The sequence below is a fragment of the Podospora bellae-mahoneyi genome (genome assembly GCF_035222275.1).
Source record: "Podospora bellae-mahoneyi strain CBS 112042 chromosome 1 map unlocalized CBS112042p_1, whole genome shotgun sequence".
Lineage (NCBI taxonomy): Eukaryota > Fungi > Ascomycota > Sordariomycetes > Sordariales > Podosporaceae > Podospora > Podospora bellae-mahoneyi.
Genome location: NW_026946359.1, coordinates 5,375,137 through 5,393,186, shown reverse-complemented (window position 1 = coordinate 5,393,186; position 18,050 = coordinate 5,375,137). Strand labels below are relative to the sequence as shown.

The window sequence follows — 18,050 nt, the reverse complement described above, 5'->3', positions numbered from 1 at the left end:
GGAAGGATTTTCTGAATCCACTGCTTCTGTCCCGACTCTCACATCCTATCTGCCTCTCCGCCCAGCCAAGCCCATGGAAGTGGATGGTTCAGTCATCCCGCTTGTCCCAACCTTCACTTTCGACTTGCCTTTCCACCCGGCCAACATGCCACAAAAAACTGCCATGGTACATGTACTATACAAGAATAAACGCCACCACCAAGCATGCGGCTGTCTGTTCTGACAGAACTACCCTCTCCCGAGAACATCCCTCTGATAAAGCAGCTCATACGGAGCCCCAGATAGCTCCGGTGTGCTAGAATCATACTCTCCTCTCAACTTCCGCTCCGTCCCCCGTGTCTTGTCCTCCTCGATCCTGCCAATTGCCGCGTTCAAAGCAATCTCGGCCTTTGTCTCCTTCCCAACCACCTCATTCAAGGTATTTTCCGCCTGTCTCACCCTATCATGTGATTTTGCTATCCTCGCCAGCTCCAGACTGTCCTGTGCGTCTGCTTGCTTATCTTTGAGACCCTGTAACTCCTTCTGGCACCTCTTGACTTCAGTGATGAGGGGCTGTTGCCTGTCGTGTTCCCAGTTTTCGAGGGTATTTTTGTATTGCATGGGTTCGTGGTCGGGTATAGCTGTGGATGGGCTCTTGGTTTGTAATAACTTTTCGGCGTGGTCCTTTGTGGCGAGTAAGCCACCTAATATAAAGACTACCATGACGCTGGCTAGTTGGTCAGCGTTGATCCCGCCCATGTCGTCTTGTGTCCGGCCGAAGACGCGGTGGATGGTTTTGTTGTCATTGAAGAGCCTTTCGTGTTCGGAAAGTGTTTCGTCGAGGGGGGCCTGTTGCTTCACGGATGGGTCAAGCACGTGGAAGGCTTTCATGAAGTCCTCGCCGACTGCGCCGACCGCGGCACAGCAGTCGTAGGCAATGACCTTGATAAGAGGGACTACCTCTTGGAAGGGCGGCATCGACTTTGCTAATTGCTGGAACAGGTCCGATTTTCGAGAGAGGTTGAGGCGTGTGTTCAGATACCATCCAACATCGAGCTGGGGCATATATGGATCGTTAAGGGGGTCGTAGTAGAATTTGAACTCCTGCCTTAGCCACATCCACTCGAGATGAGCACCGATAGGCCCCAGTTGGAAGAGCTCCTGGAAGAACGAGCCATCGATACGGGCGGCCTTCGCGGCTTCGCGAGACCAAGCGTCAGACTTGAGCTTGCAACCTTGGAGGGTTCGAGTATAGTTCTTGGCCGCTGGACGGTGGAATCTGTTGTTTGTCATGCCCATCTCTGGCCAGAGGTTGTTGCCCTCTAGTTTATACCCGCCTTGAGAGATGAACTTGTCGAATTTGTCTGTGGGGAAGGGTGCGCCGGGTACTGACTTCCACCGCTCGAATGCTTCGCTTATGTCTTGTAATGAAGAGATGAGCAAAACAGTGAGCTTTTGTGTAGGTGTTCCCCCCGGTGTCTGTACCTTGCCGGATTGGTCGACAAGGAAGTCGATGAGCTCTTCGCCTGAGAGAGGAGGTGTATGTTTTCTCTCGGCGTAGTCGTGAAACCGTCTGTTCTTGAGGCCATAGTAGAGATCTGGAGCATGGGCCACGATGTCGCTAGCACCCTTAGTGCCAATAGCAACCGGTACATGCTGCAGGTTGAGGCAGTCTAGAGTTGTTCGAAGGAACTTAGCGCGTCTGTCCGCTGGGTGATGGTTTGCTATGCAGCCGGCAAGTTCGATGGCGCCCATGCGGTTCATCTCGCTCAGAAAGATAATAGCGAGGAGGTCATCGTAGTCTTGTTCGATGTCTGTAATGACAAGAACCCGGGGTTTCATACCGGGGAGGCGGGATCTGACGACATGTTGTAGTCTCTCGTAGTAGCCATACTCCTTGGTGCCTTCAGCGAAGGGTATTTGTGGCGCCGATGTTGATGACATGTTTAAAGGCGCGACTCTGTTTTGACTCTGGATGCGGCTGCAATTGAATACTCGCAGAGAGAGATTCTTGGTTGTTGCTGGTGCATGGATCTAAGTTTGCTCGGCCGGGCTGTGATGTATGTCTTGACGCTCATGTATAGTCGATTTTTTACATGAGTTTGAAGAGTTGATCAGGTGAAGAGTGCAGATCAAAGAATATCGTCTCAAAGAAACTATGGTGGCCTCGGTAAACTTTCAAGTCGCCTTTGTTGCCTACCGTTCGCAGCAAGTGACGACTCGGCCCGTCATGCTCTAGACCACCACCGGCTCCACATGAACTAAAAGAGCAATTGTAAAACACCAGTCTCCTGAAAATTGGCATCGTTTGACCGGTGAGGGTAACCAGTTGAACACTCATCTAGAATAAGAAGGTTCAATCAGCCCAACTCTGCCTAGCGGGTGAGGTCACTGGCCACCCAAGTCCCCCACCATGAAAACTGGCAGGCGGAGTGACGACCTGGTGACTACCAGCAGCACACCACCGAAGCTTCAATAACTCCGTGGAAGATCCAAAATCTTTTCACTGATATAATTCAGAATCATCTCTCGACTAACGGGCGCAATCCTCGGCACGAGACACTCTCGAAAGTACCGTTCGACGTCATACTCGACCGCGTAACCCATTCCCCCATGCGTCAACACGGCTCTCTCGCACGCTGAGAACGCTGCCTCGGCCGCCAGATACTTTGCACTATTACAAGCCACACCCACCGCATCTTGACGTATCGTCTTATCGGCCTTGCTCGAATCATACAACCGCGCAGCATGATACGTTGCCAACTTCGCCGCCTCAAGCTTCATGTATACCTCTGCTAGCGGATGGGCGATTCCTTGATTCTGTCCGATTGGCCTCTTGAAGACGTTGCGTTCTCTAGCATACGTTGCCGCCTTTCCTAGAGCAGCATACCCCAGACCAAGAGCCTCGCCGGCGAGCAGGCAGCGTTCAGCGTTCATGCCATGGAGGATAATCTTGAAGCCTTGCCCTTCCTCGCCAATCAACGAGTCGGCACCAACCGAATAGTTGTCGAAGAAGACCTCGTTAGCATCGACAGCCCGTCCGCCCATCTTCTTGATTCGTCGGAGTTCAAGACCTGGGCTGCTACGATCAAGATCGATGCAGAATAATGACAGCCCCTCGCTCGGTTTCTTGACCTCCTCCAGCGGTGTGGTTCGCGCCAACAGAATCATCTTGGAGGCCACTTGAGCGCAAGTGATCCAGATCTTTTGCCCAGTCACTTTGTAAGAACCATCGCTCTGCTTCGTGGCCCTTGTTGACAGTCTCAGCGTATCCAGTCCCGCGTTCGGCTCAGTCACCCCAAAGCAAACCCGCCATTGACCCGAAATGATCTTCGGAATGGTGCTTTCGAGTTGGGCGGTGCTCCCAAACTTGGCCAGCGGCTGTGTAGCATAGACATTGGCGTGTATGCTCTGGGCGCCCGCCATTCCTGCCCCAGACTCCGCAATCGTCTGCATCATCATGGTGGCCTCAGATATTCCCAATCCAGATCCGCCAAGAGATTCTGGCAGAGCAATCCCGAGCCAGCCGTCTTTGGCCATGGCAGCATGGAACTCCTTGGGATCTTGCTCATTATGGTCGTGTTCTTGCCAATAGGTGTTGGGAAACTCCGAGCAGACCTGCGCGACTGCTTCTCGAACGGTGAGCTGTGTTTCGGTGAAGCCTGTTGTTGACATCAGGGGGCGCCTGGCCGAGGTGGAGAACAGTTGATGGCGGGCCGGCCGGTGATTGGAAGCCAGGCGCGTCAACCGGGTGATCATGCGGAGGGTTAACTGTGACATTGTGAAGTCAGGGAATTGAAAGCTCAACACTATCGAGAAGCGCCAATGTGAATCTCCAGTCTCGCACTGTCGTTCTTGTTGTTGATGGACTGCACAACGGTTTTCTGGGGAAGCGGGGAATGTGGACCCCACCGAGGCACCCAGTTTAGCGCCCCCTATTATTTCCGGGGAAGGGGTTCCGCTTTTGACATCTGATCAACGACATCACCAACGGGCCTTGGTATTTGAGAATGAACAGTGAGTAAAGACATCGCCCCGGCATTTTTGTCCGTTTTCTTGACCACTGGAAAATGGCTCTTTTCCAGCACCCCGCGCGCATCACCCGCCGCATTCTAGCCAGCCAGATTATGATGACCACCTCCTGCCAAGCCTCCACCCGTCACGTCCACACCTCCGCCGCCCAGACCGCAGCCAGTGAGCTGTTGAAGAAAGTCAAAGGCCAAAAGTTCGTCCGCAAACAGCTTCTTGATGGAAACCAACTCCAGAAGCTGTCTCTTATCTTGGGTCGACGATCAGAATTCTGCACGGGGGAGCCACCAGACGGCACTTACCTTCCCTACGGTCACCACCTCGTGTACTTCACCCCCTCCCAGTTCGAGTCAGAGCTAGGAGCGGATGGGTCAGACACAACATTTAACTCGCCGGCCCCATTCACGAGGAGGATGTGGGCTGGAGGGGAGATGCTGTGGAACCCACAGGTGCAACTGAGAATAGGAGACAGAGTGGAGGAAACCACCGAGATTCTCGATGCCAAAGCGAAGAAGAGCCGTGATGGGAGTGAGATGGTGTTGGTGGATGTGGAAAAGATATTTGTTTCTCCTCGGGGGGTAGCTCTTACGGACAGAAGGTACGTACGTGCCCAGTCATTGTGTTTTTGGGTTGCTATCCAATTTGCTGACGGACCCCCAGATCATGGATCTTCCGCCAACCACTACCTGCACCGCCTACTGGCTCAATCGCTCCAGTTATTACGATACCCACCACCAAGTCCCATATTCAGGATGACATAGATCTAAAGGCAGGGTATACCATGCGCAATCTTGTCTGGTCCCCTGTTGCGCTGTTTCAGTTCTCTGCCCTGACGTTCAACGCGCACATGATCCACTTCAACGAAAGCTGGACGAGGCAGGTGGAGGGTCACCCGAATGTGGTTGTGCATGGGCCCTTGAATCTGATTAATCTGATGAATTACTGGCGGGATATTCACTCACGGGGTGGGGCAATCAAGGCGAAGAGTATCGCTTACCGAGCTTTGTCACCGCTGTATGCGGAGGAGGAGTACACCATTGGGACGGAGGCTGTGGAGGAAGGTAATGGGGAGACAATAAGATACAGACTGGTGGTCAAAAGGGGCGAGGTGGTTTGCATGAGGGGGGAGGTTGTCGGTGTCCGGCCAAGCTAGGCGTTCACACCGTGGACGGGGAAATAGACACTCCCATGAGATCTTAAGGGCATTGAAAAGATGTCTTTATGTGTAACAAGGGGCTGTTGTATATACGGGGGGCAAGTTCTGGATGCCGGAGGAGTTCGAGGTTGCTGAGCGAGCCTTTTGGAAGGAGCTTTTTGCTGGGATGTCCCAGAAGACTCGTGAGATGTTGGAGAAGAATATCGGTCTCGTCCAGGATGCCGTTATTCTCGGCACGCTCTTAGACACCTTTTGCTGGGATGATGGAAAAGTAGGCTGTGACGAGGTACCAGTGAAGGCCCTTCCTAAATTCCTTACCTATCGATTCCCCAGATAAGGAGGGATGAGCCTCCGTATAAGGAGTAGAGCTCTCGATCTGGGTGATTCAAACTGGGTAGCAGGACGTGGTCACTAGAGAGATTCAGATACAAACAATACACTCCTTGAATAGTATGATCGCATCTTGTTCGAATCGCGCAGTTGAAAGCCCACGCTCAACAGCAAAGGCATTGACTTCTGCTTATCATTCCCCGACGGCAAGCAAACGTCACATATCGGAAAGCCTGCTGCTATGACATGAGGTCATCTTTGGGCTAACAACAATGACCTTCGGAACTAAACCGTTATAGAATAGGCTTGTAAGAGTACCATCAGTAATAAATGAGGGAACTATTAGTAGGGCGAGCAGACTATGAGCAATCTAGAGCAGTCCTGAGCACGGTGAGCAAACCTTAATCTAAGCAGTCCCTGAGTGAGGTAAGCAGACGCTGAGCAGTCCCTGAGCGAAGTGAGCAGACTGGAGCCGAAGATGTGCCGGTCCTGAGCTCCGCCTAATTCAAGTCAGATAAAGCGGCGAGAAGTCACATGGCGAATTATGTCCAGATTCCGGTGTTAAAACATTACGTGTACACCATGGTACAGCTTTTCTCCGCACTTAAACAACAAACTTGTCACTATCCACCCTCTTTCCCCCCTGTGGCCCCAACCCAGCCCGCCTCCTCGCCTGCTCCGCCTCGATCGTCCGCCAAAACTCCTTGGTATCCCTCACCAGCCTCGCCCGCTGGATCTCCTCTTCCATCTGCTGGATCTTTCTCACCCGCTTCTCGTTGAGCTTGCGGTAATTTCTCGTCCTGGTGCCAAACGAGGCCGGTTGGAGAAGCGCAATCCGAGTCATGACCCACTTGGTGGGAACCTTGATGCAGTAGAGGAGGAGTGCGAGGGAGAACTTGTCAAAGGCGAGGAGGAGGGAGATGAAGATTACGATTATTGAGACCCCGACTAGTTTGGATGTTAGGCATGGTGGGATAAGAAAAGAGGGAGGGAATCACTTACAAACATAGTAGAGTTCCTGTGCGAGGGTGCCGAGACCGATGCGGTAGTCTTGGATATTCATGCCGAAGATGCTGGTGATGAAAGAGAGGGGCAGCTAGGCACATTGTCAGCCGGTATGATAATGGAGGTAAGGGTGACGGTAAGAACTTACGAAAATAATACTCAGTACTGAGAACAGCATGATAGACTTGCCCTGGTTGCTTTGCTCGATGCTGTTGGCTACCGCTTCCCACGCCCCGACAATGCCGGCGTACTTGTTTTTCGTCTCTAGCAGCTCCTCCAGTCTCCTTTGGCAGTGTTCCGCTGCTCTGTACAAACGGTCAATCTGCCTGTACTGGTCCGCGAGGAACATCTCCGAGTCATCGGCACAGGAGAGCGTCCAGCTTGCCGCTGACTTGGTCTCTTCCGAGACATCTTGGTCATCACGAAGGCTTTCTTGCATGCGCTTTACCTCCTTGAGACCGGGTGTATGCGGCTCGAAGCCGGCACGGAGGGCATAGTTGGGAACTAGGACCCGGGCAACGTTGACGTGGTACTGCTTGAGGACTTCTTGCTGGATGATCTTGATCTGGCGGATGATGCTCAGGTCGCTGAGAATGTTGTCTACTTGCCGGAGGAGGCCGGCCTCGGGGTTGATGTTCATGACTGCCTTGTGGGCTTCGGCGATTTGAGTCTTGTCAGGGGAACGGTAAGCTGCTAGGATCGTCTGAGCAAGCTGGGAGAGCTCTTGACGGGCGGCCAATTCTCTTGTGGTCTGAGCCAGGTGTAAGCTTGCGTCTCGTTTCAGAGCAACTGGAAAATCTTACCACAAAGTTGATCGAATCGGAAAAGATGTAATTGAGCATGGGCTGTCTGTCCGCAAACTTGATATTCTCGTAAAACACCCTGCTGCAGACGTTGAAGATCTTGAGAACCAGATCATATGAACTGCTGACCCCGTCTCTCTCTCTTTCAAGCTGCTTTCTTACTCGAGAGTGGATTCCTGACGGATCGCTTGTGAAGTAAGATCCCCAGCGTTGTGGAAAGCTTGTGATGACAGTATCTATCATGGGTTAGCAAGGTCACCATGCAAGCTTCTCGAGATACTCACTCTCATCCAAGACAAATACCCACAGCTGATCCACCATCAAAAACCGAGGCACAGTTGCCCGTGCACTCGTACAGTCAGAGCACTGGCAAAACTTGCTGCACTGCTGGCGAGTCGGGTCTTTGAGCCCAGCTGTTGCTCTGTACACAATCTGATCCTTGTCCAAGCGTTCAGTATCCCTCAGAAAGTTGGAATACTCATTTAGAGACTGATGCAATGTCCGTCGGGGATGCAACGGGGGATTAGAATAAAGGTACTTGCTGACGAGTTCATCATCCTCATAAGACACCATCAGCTTTGCGATTCTGGCGGCACAAAACAAGATCCTTCCAACAACACCTCGTCTAGTAGTAGCCCGCATCGTCATGGAACGAAAGTGGTTCGTGGATGAGACGATGGCCTCGCGGGCAAGGGAAGAGAGGGAAGTATTGTTGACTTGGTGGACCTGAAGCTCTTGGTGAAAGGTATCTTCAACCCGATCCTGGACTTGCATGCCTGACGCATGTTGTAAAATTGCAGATCTGGTGGTTCTCTCGATGGACTTGTTTTGTCTTTCCAACCCCAATGCTGTCTCCCAGTGGAGGTAAGGGGCCTGTGTGATATGTCAGTTGAAGTACTATTTGTGTGACATGAATTGCATCGACATACAAAGAGGCACATGGCGTTAGGGTTGTTTTCGTGACCGCTTTTGATCACCTCACAACCGGGGTTCAGTTGGCGGGTGTGGGGTGGGCTGTTAGGATCAACGCCTTCCCGAGAGTGACCTCGCCATCCGACCCGTCGAAGAATCTCATGTGTCTTGGACTTGATCTTTGGCTTCCCAAACAGGTCCTCTCTTGGTGGGCGTTCTTCATTGTAATGGCGGGCTATCGCTTCCTGATTGTTGTTAGCTGTGCACTGAATCTCTTTCTATGCAAGGTAACTTACTTCTACCCAGGCCATGTTATTGGACGGAATGTGAAACCATCTCAACATGCCTTCTTCACAAAATTCTTTGAGCAAGCTCTTATCACCCTTGTTTGAGAGTAAATCGTCCAACGGGGTTGTTTGGTTTGGGAAACTGCCTTCCAGCTTGGGATGAGTGTAGGGAATACCATCTTTGTAGTAGACAGCACCGGCCTCGAGGCCTTTGTATGGGTGGTCCTTGATGTCCTGAAATGTCGGGGATGGGTTGGCTGAAAGGACCGCGGCGATATTTGGTGTCGATAAAGTTTTGCCACCAAGGCGGATTTCTGGAACGTCAAGACGACTTGTTCGGCTGAGGTTGGTCCGGCTAGCGATGTGTAGTCGGGAAAGAGTAGCGGCTAGCGGCGACCGCTCCGTCTTCTTTGGCTGGGGCTTTGATCTGAAGTCGGATATGTGGTCGGCTAACCTGGAAGTCCAGAACTCTCCATCAGGCCGGGCGTCGATCTCGGACCTGACATGCTCAACCCGGGACAGCAAATGCCCCACCTGGCTGCGGAGGTGTTCGGGGGCATTTTGGACGTATTTCTCTCTCTCATCGTACTTGAGGCAGCGACTGAAGTGTAATAGGTCGTCATGTGGAACCGGAAGGCAACCTCCTGGCTTAACCACCCTCTTTGCCTGCTCCTGTACACCCATGATCAGTGTCACTGGCGAGGTAGATGGTGCTGTCTCAGCGGATAGGTGTGGGGTCCAATGGTGTTGTAGTAAGCCGACTTAGAGCGACACTGATGTTCTGGAGTCCACTTCAAATGGACAAAGTTCGGCTGCTTTGTGGAGGACCAAGTGGTCGTCTTAAGGTCTGTGGTCTTGGGCCATGTCTTAGGACGTGAGAACACACATCGCTGTGCCATTCGTAGTATGTTGGATGTTGGAGCTCCAAGTCAGCAGTGAATCGACCATCTTCCTATTTCCGGAACTCTTCAACCAGTCCAAACCTATGTGGCTACCTATGTGGCTTGTAAGCTGTACTGATAATTGTTGTTGCAGGTCTTGCAGTTGGATTCAGGGAGCGCGGATCGAATGCAGGGACGCCACCAACATTGTGCTTCGGGAATGTTGGTGATTGGCTGAAGAGAGTTTGTGCCGTATATCTGTGGCATCTGGGGATGGTCTTGGCAGGCCCCTGAGTTCCTGTGCCTGTTGCATGTATTTTCGGAGAGGCGCTGCCCACCCACGTGCCCACGTTTTGTCGTTGGCATGTTCAATGTTCTCGATCCCTGCGCCTTGGAAATCCAGCCTAATTCTTTCGATCAAAATCTAGAGGCACGGATGGTAATGGCGAAATTGATCTAGCGTCCGGCGCCGGCCGCATATTCCGTGGGTCCTTTGAGTGTCAGCGGCGAGTAAATCTGAATGTGGGGCCGGTCACGCTGGGCAGAAACGAGGGGGTTCCTGCTGTCTTTGCAGAGTTGATCGATTCTTGATGTTGAAACACTCTCGGCTCGGAATCGGTCTTTTGGGCGCCTCAAAGATGTCCGTCGGCAAATCCCACACTGACCGTCAGTGGTGGAAAGAGGCCGTGGTGTACCAAGTACGGCCTTCTAGCTGAATATGACTGACAATGAACTGACACCATCATCCTTCAGATCTATCCAGCTTCATTCAGTGACACCAACAACGATGGCAGGGGTGATGTCAATGGTGTTACCGAAAAACTTGATTACTTGAAAGATCTTGGAGGCATGGGACGCTCTGCACCTTTGCCGCTCTCTCTCACCATATTTTGCTGACATGTGGCACAGTCGACGTTGTCTGGCTTTCTCCAAGTGAGCACCATCTATTTCGGCCCAACAAATCACAATGCTAATTTGGGAAATAATTGCAGTCTATGACAGTCCTCAAGTGGACAATGGATATGATATCGCCGATTACAAGAAGATTTATCCCCCGTATGGCACATTGGAAGATGTTGACCGACTGATTCAGGAGTTGGGCCGTCGTGGGATGAAACTGGTGATGGACTTGGTTGTTAATCACACCTCTGATCAGCATCCATGGTTTTTGGAATCTCGCTCGTCCAAGTCAAATCCAAAGCGTGACTGGTATATCTGGAGGAAGCCCAAGTATGACATTAAAGGAAAGCCAGGGCCGCCCAACAACTGGTATGTGCTCCCCTTCTCTTTGATTCGCTGTATTTTAGTTGACACAGTGTTGAAGGAATCAAATTCTGGGAGAGGCGCATTCGGCATGGATTTTCGATGAGACGACCCAGGAGTATTACTTCGCCGCATTCACGCCCCAGCAACCCGATCTCAACTGGGAGAACCCAGACGTCCGGGCTGCAGTGTACGATATTTTGCGCTTCTGGCTAGACCGGGGCGTCGCCGGCTTTCGGATGGACGTGATCAACCTCATCTCCAAGGACCAAAGCTTTCCTGATGCCGAGGTTGTCATACCTGGTCAGCCGTACCAGCCGGCTACCCAACACTTCGCCAATGGGCCAAGGTTACACGAGTTTCTTGGGGAAATGCGGCGAGAGGTTCTTGACAAGTACGATCAGATGACAGTGGGCGAAATGCCCTTCATCTATGATGACAAAGAATTCCTCAAGATCGTGCATCGGAAAGACGGGTTTCTGAACATGGTCTTCCACTTTGAGCTGGTCGATATCGATTCGGAGCGAGGAGATGTCCCTGGTGATGCTCGAATGTCCGTGGGCCATTGGGATGTTTCCGACTTGCGCCGGATTATCTCACGTTGGCAAAGAATCATGATCGATGGCGGTGGCTGGAACTCGCTTTACTGCGAGAATCACGATCAGCCTCGGTCTGTATCGCACTATTGTGATGATAGCGATGAGTACAGAGAGTACGGGTCGAAGTTGCTTGCAATGATGGAGACCACCCTAAGCGGAACTCTTTTTGTCTATCAGGGTGAGGAGCTGGGCATGAGAAATGTCCCGCTTGAGTGGGAACCAGAGGAGTACAAGGATATTGAGTCGGTCAATTATTGGAAAAAGTTTCTTATCCAAGCCCCTCAAATTTTGTCAGAGGCCTTGCTAACGTTAACCTTCCTTCAGGGTAAATGAGATGTATCCTAATGATCAAGAAAAGCTTCAAAAAGCCCGGAGAGCTCTTCGAGCAAAAGCCCGGGACAACGGTCGCACCCCCATGCAATGGGACAGCAGTCCAAACGGTGGCTTTTGTCCAGAAGAGGTTACCCCTTGGATGCGGGTGAATGACGATTATCCAGTTGTCAATGCAGCAGCACAAACAAAACCGGAAGCTACCTCGTCCGTGTACCACTTCTGGCAGAGGTTGGTGACGCTTCGGAAAAAGAATGCTGGTGCTCTGGTCCATGGCGGATTTGAACTTATCGGCGAGACAAATCCAGACGTCTTTTCGTACGTTAGGGCGGCTGACTCTGGGGAGAAATGGGTGGTTGTTCTCAACTTCACTGGGCACTCGGCTACCTGGGAAAGTCCCAAATGGGGACTCCAATGGGTGGTGGGAAATTACGCCGATGGTTTGGACAAGGTGCAGAGTGGTGGCACCGATCTGGTGCATCTGAGGCCCTGGGAGGGTCTCATCGCCAGACAACCGTGTAATTAGTCCACAGATGTCATGTTACAAGCTTTGGGCTATCATGTCGTCCAGTCATTGACATCTCGCAAGGATGCCTTCATCAACGTTTGGTATACCGCTTCGTCCGGCTGAAGACGCCATGAATCCATTCAATTATCCTACACTTTCCTCACGTTTTACCAATCCCGTTCTTTATCCTACACGGCCGTCCCCATTCCATCCGCCCTCAGCCAATCTCACACCGCACCTGCAGAGGCAATCAGAAATGTAGCCTGTCAAGGGCCAGCTGCAACTCGGCCTGGCCGATATCCACCCGAAGGCGAGCGAACGCCACCTCCAACTGACCAGAGTTCAACAGCTTGGAAGTTGACTGGTAGCTTTCAGTTAGTCTAATTGATCACGTCAAAATCCAAGGATCAAACTCAAGGGAACTTACATCGTCGGTCTCCATCTCATCACCACCATCCTCCTCGCCCACCTCATCCACCACCTCATCCCCCTCTCCCTCCTCATCTCCCGCAAAGATATCGACGACCTCGTCATCATCCTCCCCTCCCACACCCACACCGAAATCACCCAGCCCACCCCGCACCAAAAACTGGACCATCGCAAAGTCCCCCCAGTTCAACATGTCCACTTCAAAGAAGCGGTCCATGTTGGGCGCGAGGGCGCAATGCTCCTCCACGGCAAACGGCTCCTCTGGCTCCTCGAACCAGCACCGCCGAGCAGCCCGCAAGACCATGAAGATCTTGCAGAACAGCTCGGACGGCACCAGTCTCGCCCATGTGCCCACGCCCATGCTCGTTCCGCCACCAGCCAAAACCACCGGGACCGTTCCGACGCACAGCTTCAACTTGTTCAAAAACGCCATTGTTTTGACGTTTCCGTTTATTTCCCCTGACTCCATCATCTCCCGAGTCACTTCTGTCGCTGCAGCAAAAATTGAGGCCAGGGCCTTGTCCATGATGAATCTGGTCAAGCTAAGCTTGACCACGGAGACTTCGAGGTTGGAAGCCTGTAACGCAAAGTTTTGTTTAGCCAAAACATTCCTTGTTGATGATGTTGTGGTTCCTTTTTTTTCTTATTTTATTTCGTTCTCTTCTTTCTTTTTTTGGATTTTCAGACAAATGAAAAGACATACCCAGCTGTTCTTGATCGCTCGGATCACTTTGCTATCGGCAGCAGCGCGGTTCAACAACACAGTTTTGTTGGCTGTAACCACCACATGTTAGCCATTGGACCAGTGAACGCTGTCAACGCCGCCATAGATAGTTTGGTGAAAGGGGGATGAATTTTTGAAGTTGGTTTTTGCAGTTGGACGGGTCGTTTAAGTCAAATTGAGATCACATCACTGACTCCTGTCTTTGCCAGGTGTCTAGCATATGACCTGTGGTTGACAAATCCGTAATCCTTGAGTGGCTTGGATATAGCGGTCCTGAGATTGGCGAATTTTCGGCAGGAGAAAGAGGTCGAGAGAGCGAGATGTCATTGCTGACAGACCCTCTGTGGTTGCTAAGGTGGTTGAATGTCGTGATAGATCGAAGAAAAAAGATCTGCCAGGATCTTCAAGATACAGCCTTTGACATGGGTAAAAGTTCGAATTGATAACTGAGGAAACTAATGGAAAGCAACAAAATACTTACAGTAAACCATCCCATTTCTGGGGAGAAGCTCGGCGAGACGTTTGTGAGCAGCCGCGCGAGCGGCTGAGGGGCCGGCGGAACGACTGGCTTGCTCGCGCCTTGCGGCGTGGCGACGGCGAGCGGCAACGGAAGATTTCGCCATGATTTTTGGAGAAAAAAAAAGAGAGAGAAAAAACCGAGCACGACGAGAGAGAGCGCAAGCAAACGCGAAGTTTTTGAAAAAAAAAATCGAAAGCGGGCGCACAAGCGAAGTCGTGAGTGGCTACTTGGATGAGATAGAAAGAAAGTGTGAAAGTTCACGACAACTTCAATATTTTTTTTTACTATCCTGCCCCTCATCGTGGACTTACTTCTCCGGATTGTCGTCATTGGCCAAGGGGAGGGCTCTGTTCCTTCCTCCAGTGCTTCCACAGGCAGAGCATCAAGGGAGCAGCTAGACTTCAGAAAAAAAAGGCCTCTCTCCATTCTGCCACCTCCCCTGGCGTGTGCTTCGTGACCGCCCAAGTGTTTTGAGATTCATATCACAGGTGACGAGAGGCTTCTTCTGGAGTGCCAGCATCATATGTGTAGGTCAAAGAGTTCGCCTTGAGACTCACTCCATCAATCAGCTGTACTTCCATCTACATCTCCTGTATCCCTTCGAGCTCCCATCTATCCACATCGTCTCCCAGTGTTTCACCTGTCGGCACGGTTAATCTTAGTTTAACATTGTCTTCTGCTAGAGGAAGTCCAAAGAATCGATTTGCGCGAAGATATATACCATTTACATTGCTTGCCCAAGGCTGTCATTTGGGCACATCAAGATCATAAATAGGCAGTCATGTGCAAGTAAATTCTGTTTCGAGTAACAGACCGAGATACGAAGGCTGTGTCGGTTAAGGGACGAGAGAAAGTTTCGGTCGAACACCCTAAATGAAAATAGGCCAAGAGAGGCAGGATTTTATATCACAATCATTACCAAACAATTTCAACAAAATGCAATCTTAACAAGTCCGTGATTGTAGCCTGCAGCACAGTCATGATGATAAACACGCCAAACAAATCACATGGAAATCTTGATATTTAGCGCGAGCCGTGCCAGACAGCAAGGCCAATGAAAATACAATGGACAGCCGACGGTCGATGACATCACGCGCTATGTGGTCGCTCCTTCCCTTCAAGTAAGCCGCCAACCACTTGCTCCTTTCTTGCTGACGTGCCCCCGGTATTTATAGCAGTTTCTGCAGTCTCAATGTCATCAAAACAACCAGAGGGTTTAGCCAATTAGTCACGCTCTCGCTCCCAAAGGTTCATTCTCTCATCCCTTCTGTCTGCTGGGTTGACTCCCAGCAGTGCAGGAGTTATGGGTTCGATTCAATGCTGTTCCAACCAGTTTTCTAGTGTACCTGGCGCTTAGCTAGTTCTGCTGGTTTGTAGTCGTACCCTCCTCCTCGGAGGAGCTGAGGAATGGGGAAGCTCAGTATTGCTATCATGTGAGATTATTGTACGATCTGGGGTATGAAGGGGACCTGGGTGATTCCAGGGAGGATCCTTCAGATGGATGAGAATTTCTTTTGTTCTTTTGACGTTTTCGACTTTCCTTTTTTTGCCCAATTCACCCCCTCTATTCTCCTTATCCGAGAGCTGTTTAGCAGCACCAACTCCAACTACTAACAGCAAGTATCTAAAAGTCCCTATTTCCCTTCCAATTAACCCCAGACCATCTACGCAGTCATGCATGCTAATGGCTCAGTAACAATACTATTAGATTTTTCTTGTTCCAGCTGAAGATTGTCCAGCAGGACAACAAGGCTCGCAAACCAAACATTCTTTTTATTACCTCAATCTCTCGGAGGGAACTTCCGTGTCATGGACCTCAACGCTAACAAGACACTTCTCAAAGAAAAAAGACCGGCTCTGCTATTAAGTCTCAGCGCCTACGCCTCACCATGGTTCCTTGGGGGGCATGTTCCACATTCCCCCGTCATTCTTCGGCATCGATGAATTCACTCGTTGACACGACATCACAAACCCATCTCATCTTGGATACCTATGAACTGTCATTTTTCTCTATTCAATGGAGTTTCTCCGACAGATAGTATTAAAAGTAAGATAAATAGAAAACCAAAAGCCCAACCCAGGCATGCAAAAACTCCAGACCCATGCAACCAACCCTGTGCTTTTCTCTGTCGCTACAAGAGGGACAGAATGAATATTTTTCCATTATCGAGACACTCCACGCCCGTCACCAGCATTGTCCACCCCCATATCCAATCGGCTGAGTAAAGCCCATCACCGGTTGCTCACTCTGCTCATACACCAACGCATCAGTCTGGTAAATTCCCAGCATGTTGTACCCCGATATACTTCCGTCAACAGCAGACAACTGCTCATACATCTGCTGTTGAGGCGGTTGCCGAGTCTGGGAATAATCCAGCTCCGGGAAACCCAACGACTGTTGCGGCAGCAGGGTTGGAGGAGCAGGCGAGTAGCTCTGCATGATGCCCATATCAGGTGAGCTCCAAGTCGTGTCACTCGAGCCAGTGGTGGTCCACTCCAGCCCAGCACCACCCAGCTGAGGACTTGGCGAGTGGGATGTGCTCATCGCCCCTCCTTGGTACCACCCACCAGGCTGGGAGTATCCCTGGTCTAGTGAGCCAAAGTCCATATTGGAAGGCTGGCTGTTGCCGCTGTTGACGAACCATTCTGGGTACGACTCTGGCTCTGGGGTGCTGGTGCTGCTGGATGCGATGGAAGGGGGGCTGAGGTAGTTGAGACTGGGCCCTGGGCTTGGGCTTGAAGCTGTGGAGTATGTGATAGCGGACTTCTTGGAGGAAGACTTGGACGCGTTTTCTTGCTTGCGCTGGAGGATACTGTATCGGTTCTTGGCGGACAGGGAGGTGCGGTTGGGGAAGTGCTTGTGTACGATTTCGCTCCAGTTTCGACCGCTTTTGCTTACTTGGTGGAGGAGTCTCGCGTCCTGTTAAATTAAACTGTGTTAGACAATCTTGAGGGTAAGTGTCTCATCTCGTGGCGTGACATACCTCGTCTGATGTCCACGGGCTTTTGTCAATGCTGGGATCAAGACAGTCGTACCACCGCTTCCAGCATTGATCCCCGTTGCGAGTGCCCACTGCCTCTGCAATCTTGCTCCAGCGTGCTCCATACACTTCCACTGCGGCCTTGAGCTTCTGGTCTTCGTCTTTTGTCCACGTGCCTTTCCGGATGGTGTTGATAATGCTATAGTGCCATCTCTTCCGACAATCCTTATTGTTCCTACCAGGTAAATGGGAGGCGACCTTGTGCCAACTGATAGGGCCGTGTGCTGGGGTTTCTGCGGGGCCTGTTAGCTACATCTGGTAGGACAAAGGCGGGGTGATGGGCAATGATAGACTTGACTTACCAGCCCTGACAGCTTCTGAAAGGATATGGTCCTCCTCTGGAGTCCACACCTGTCGAGTCTTTTGCTTCGAAGCAGCTGATGAGGTGGGAGACATTGTGGGTAGTATTATGAGCAGTATTTAAGAGTCAAATAAAACATTAATGTGTAAGCGGATTGTCATGAGTGAATATGGCGTCAAAATTGAAGCCTGATCGGGCAGGTATCGCCTCTACTTATGAACAAGTGAACTCATGCTGAGCCCCGGGGAGCATCGAGTAGAGAGGGATTTCTCTTGGCCTTCGCCACGATCTGAGTGACACCTGAGGGAAATGCTACGGCATCCTCCGAGCAATCAAGCCGTGATGCATGGCAGCAGTGGAAGTAGAAACTATCTGGTGATGAAACACGAGCATGACTTGCAGTACTCTCGCCAGTTCCCGTGTGATACGTACCCTCAACCAGAAAGGACATCAGCCCTACGGATGGGTCCCTGCACAGACTCATTGTCAAAAGACAAGCAACGTGGCGGTCAAGTTGAAAGGGGTTGCGTGCCATACCCGTGGAGCTGGACCTGCCGGCAGCAGAATTTGACGGCTGTGATTGGCTTCGAGCTCCCTCTCGGCCTCTTTTCTGAGCCTGATTGGTCTATCGCTGGTCTCAGCCGACTTTCAGCTCACAAAGTGCAACCCGATCAGGCAGGAAGCTTATCACTCTTGCCCACGATGTGACGGCTGAAGGATATCTCGGTCGTGAAAGCGGCCGACTGAGGGGAAGTGTTGCGGTTCATGGTGGGGTATTGTCATGGAAGCGGCAGTCGGTGGCTCTCCAGATTCCCCCGGCTTTCAACGGCCATTCGGTTCTGTTGGATGAGATGCTTCATTTCCCGAGACATTGGGAGCTAGTGCTGTACGTCCCCTGCACTTGCTGCAGCCCCAGAGAGGGGACTGAGGAGCAACCAGCTCTCCACCTGGCG

The 18,050-nt window shown here is 51.4% G+C and overlaps 8 protein-coding genes across 8 annotated transcripts; 2 read left to right on the top strand and 6 right to left on the bottom strand.

Annotated features, from left to right (window-relative positions):
- Positions 1-228: 228 nt before the first annotated feature.
- QC761_116240 (uncharacterized protein) lies at positions 229-1,923 on the bottom strand (the record flags this gene model as incomplete). The annotated part of the gene is made up of 1 exon (XM_062874889.1): positions 229-1,923. One exon carries the CDS (start codon positions 1,921-1,923, stop codon positions 229-231), a length of 1,695 nt encoding a protein of 564 aa, XP_062738097.1.
- A 163-nt stretch (positions 1,924-2,086) lies between these two features.
- On the top strand, positions 2,087-5,224 carry QC761_116220 (uncharacterized protein). Its single transcript, XM_062874887.1, has 2 exons — positions 2,087-4,606; positions 4,669-5,224. The coding sequence occupies exons 1-2, from the start codon at positions 4,050-4,052 to the stop codon at positions 5,159-5,161; spliced, it is 1,050 nt and encodes a 349-aa protein (XP_062738095.1). The 5' UTR covers positions 2,087-4,049; the 3' UTR covers positions 5,162-5,224.
- On the bottom strand, positions 2,452-3,759 carry QC761_116230 (uncharacterized protein; the record flags this gene model as incomplete). Its single annotated transcript, XM_062874888.1, has 1 exon — positions 2,452-3,759. One exon carries the CDS (start codon positions 3,757-3,759, stop codon positions 2,452-2,454), a length of 1,308 nt encoding a protein of 435 aa, XP_062738096.1.
- An 800-nt stretch (positions 5,225-6,024) lies between the features above and the next one.
- Positions 6,025-9,781, bottom strand: QC761_116150 (uncharacterized protein). The gene is made up of 7 exons (XM_062874886.1): positions 8,511-9,781; positions 8,232-8,459; positions 7,587-8,175; positions 7,303-7,538; positions 6,648-7,250; positions 6,497-6,590; positions 6,025-6,442 (listed from the first exon to the last, which is right to left on the bottom strand). Exons 1-7 carry the CDS (start codon positions 9,183-9,185, stop codon positions 6,099-6,101), a joined length of 2,769 nt encoding a protein of 922 aa, XP_062738094.1. The 5' UTR covers positions 9,186-9,781; the 3' UTR covers positions 6,025-6,098.
- QC761_116140 (uncharacterized protein) lies at positions 9,701-12,236 on the top strand. The gene is made up of 6 exons (XM_062874885.1): positions 9,701-10,080; positions 10,136-10,229; positions 10,292-10,315; positions 10,375-10,651; positions 10,707-11,486; positions 11,569-12,236. The coding sequence occupies exons 1-6, from the start codon at positions 9,973-9,975 to the stop codon at positions 12,098-12,100; spliced, it is 1,815 nt and encodes a 604-aa protein (XP_062738093.1). The 5' UTR covers positions 9,701-9,972; the 3' UTR covers positions 12,101-12,236.
- QC761_116135 (uncharacterized protein) lies at positions 12,232-13,650 on the bottom strand. Its single transcript, XM_062874884.1, has 3 exons — positions 13,215-13,650; positions 12,510-13,088; positions 12,232-12,443 (listed from the first exon to the last, which is right to left on the bottom strand). The coding sequence occupies exons 2-3, from the start codon at positions 13,035-13,037 to the stop codon at positions 12,333-12,335; spliced, it is 639 nt and encodes a 212-aa protein (XP_062738092.1). The 5' UTR covers positions 13,038-13,088; positions 13,215-13,650; the 3' UTR covers positions 12,232-12,332.
- Positions 13,651-15,698: 2,048 nt separating this feature from the next.
- Positions 15,699-17,192, bottom strand: QC761_116130 (uncharacterized protein; the record flags this gene model as incomplete). Its single annotated transcript, XM_062874883.1, has 3 exons — positions 15,699-16,675; positions 16,740-17,029; positions 17,099-17,192. 3 exons carry the CDS (start codon positions 17,190-17,192, stop codon positions 15,941-15,943), a joined length of 1,119 nt encoding a protein of 372 aa, XP_062738091.1. The 3' UTR covers positions 15,699-15,940.
- Positions 17,193-17,409: 217 nt separating this feature from the next.
- Positions 17,410-17,864, bottom strand: QC761_0018050 (uncharacterized protein; the record flags this gene model as incomplete). The annotated part of the gene is made up of 3 exons (XM_062872044.1): positions 17,410-17,469; positions 17,635-17,742; positions 17,799-17,864. The coding sequence occupies 3 exons, from the start codon at positions 17,862-17,864 to the stop codon at positions 17,410-17,412; spliced, it is 234 nt and encodes a 77-aa protein (XP_062738090.1).
- Positions 17,865-18,050: the final 186 nt, after the last annotated feature.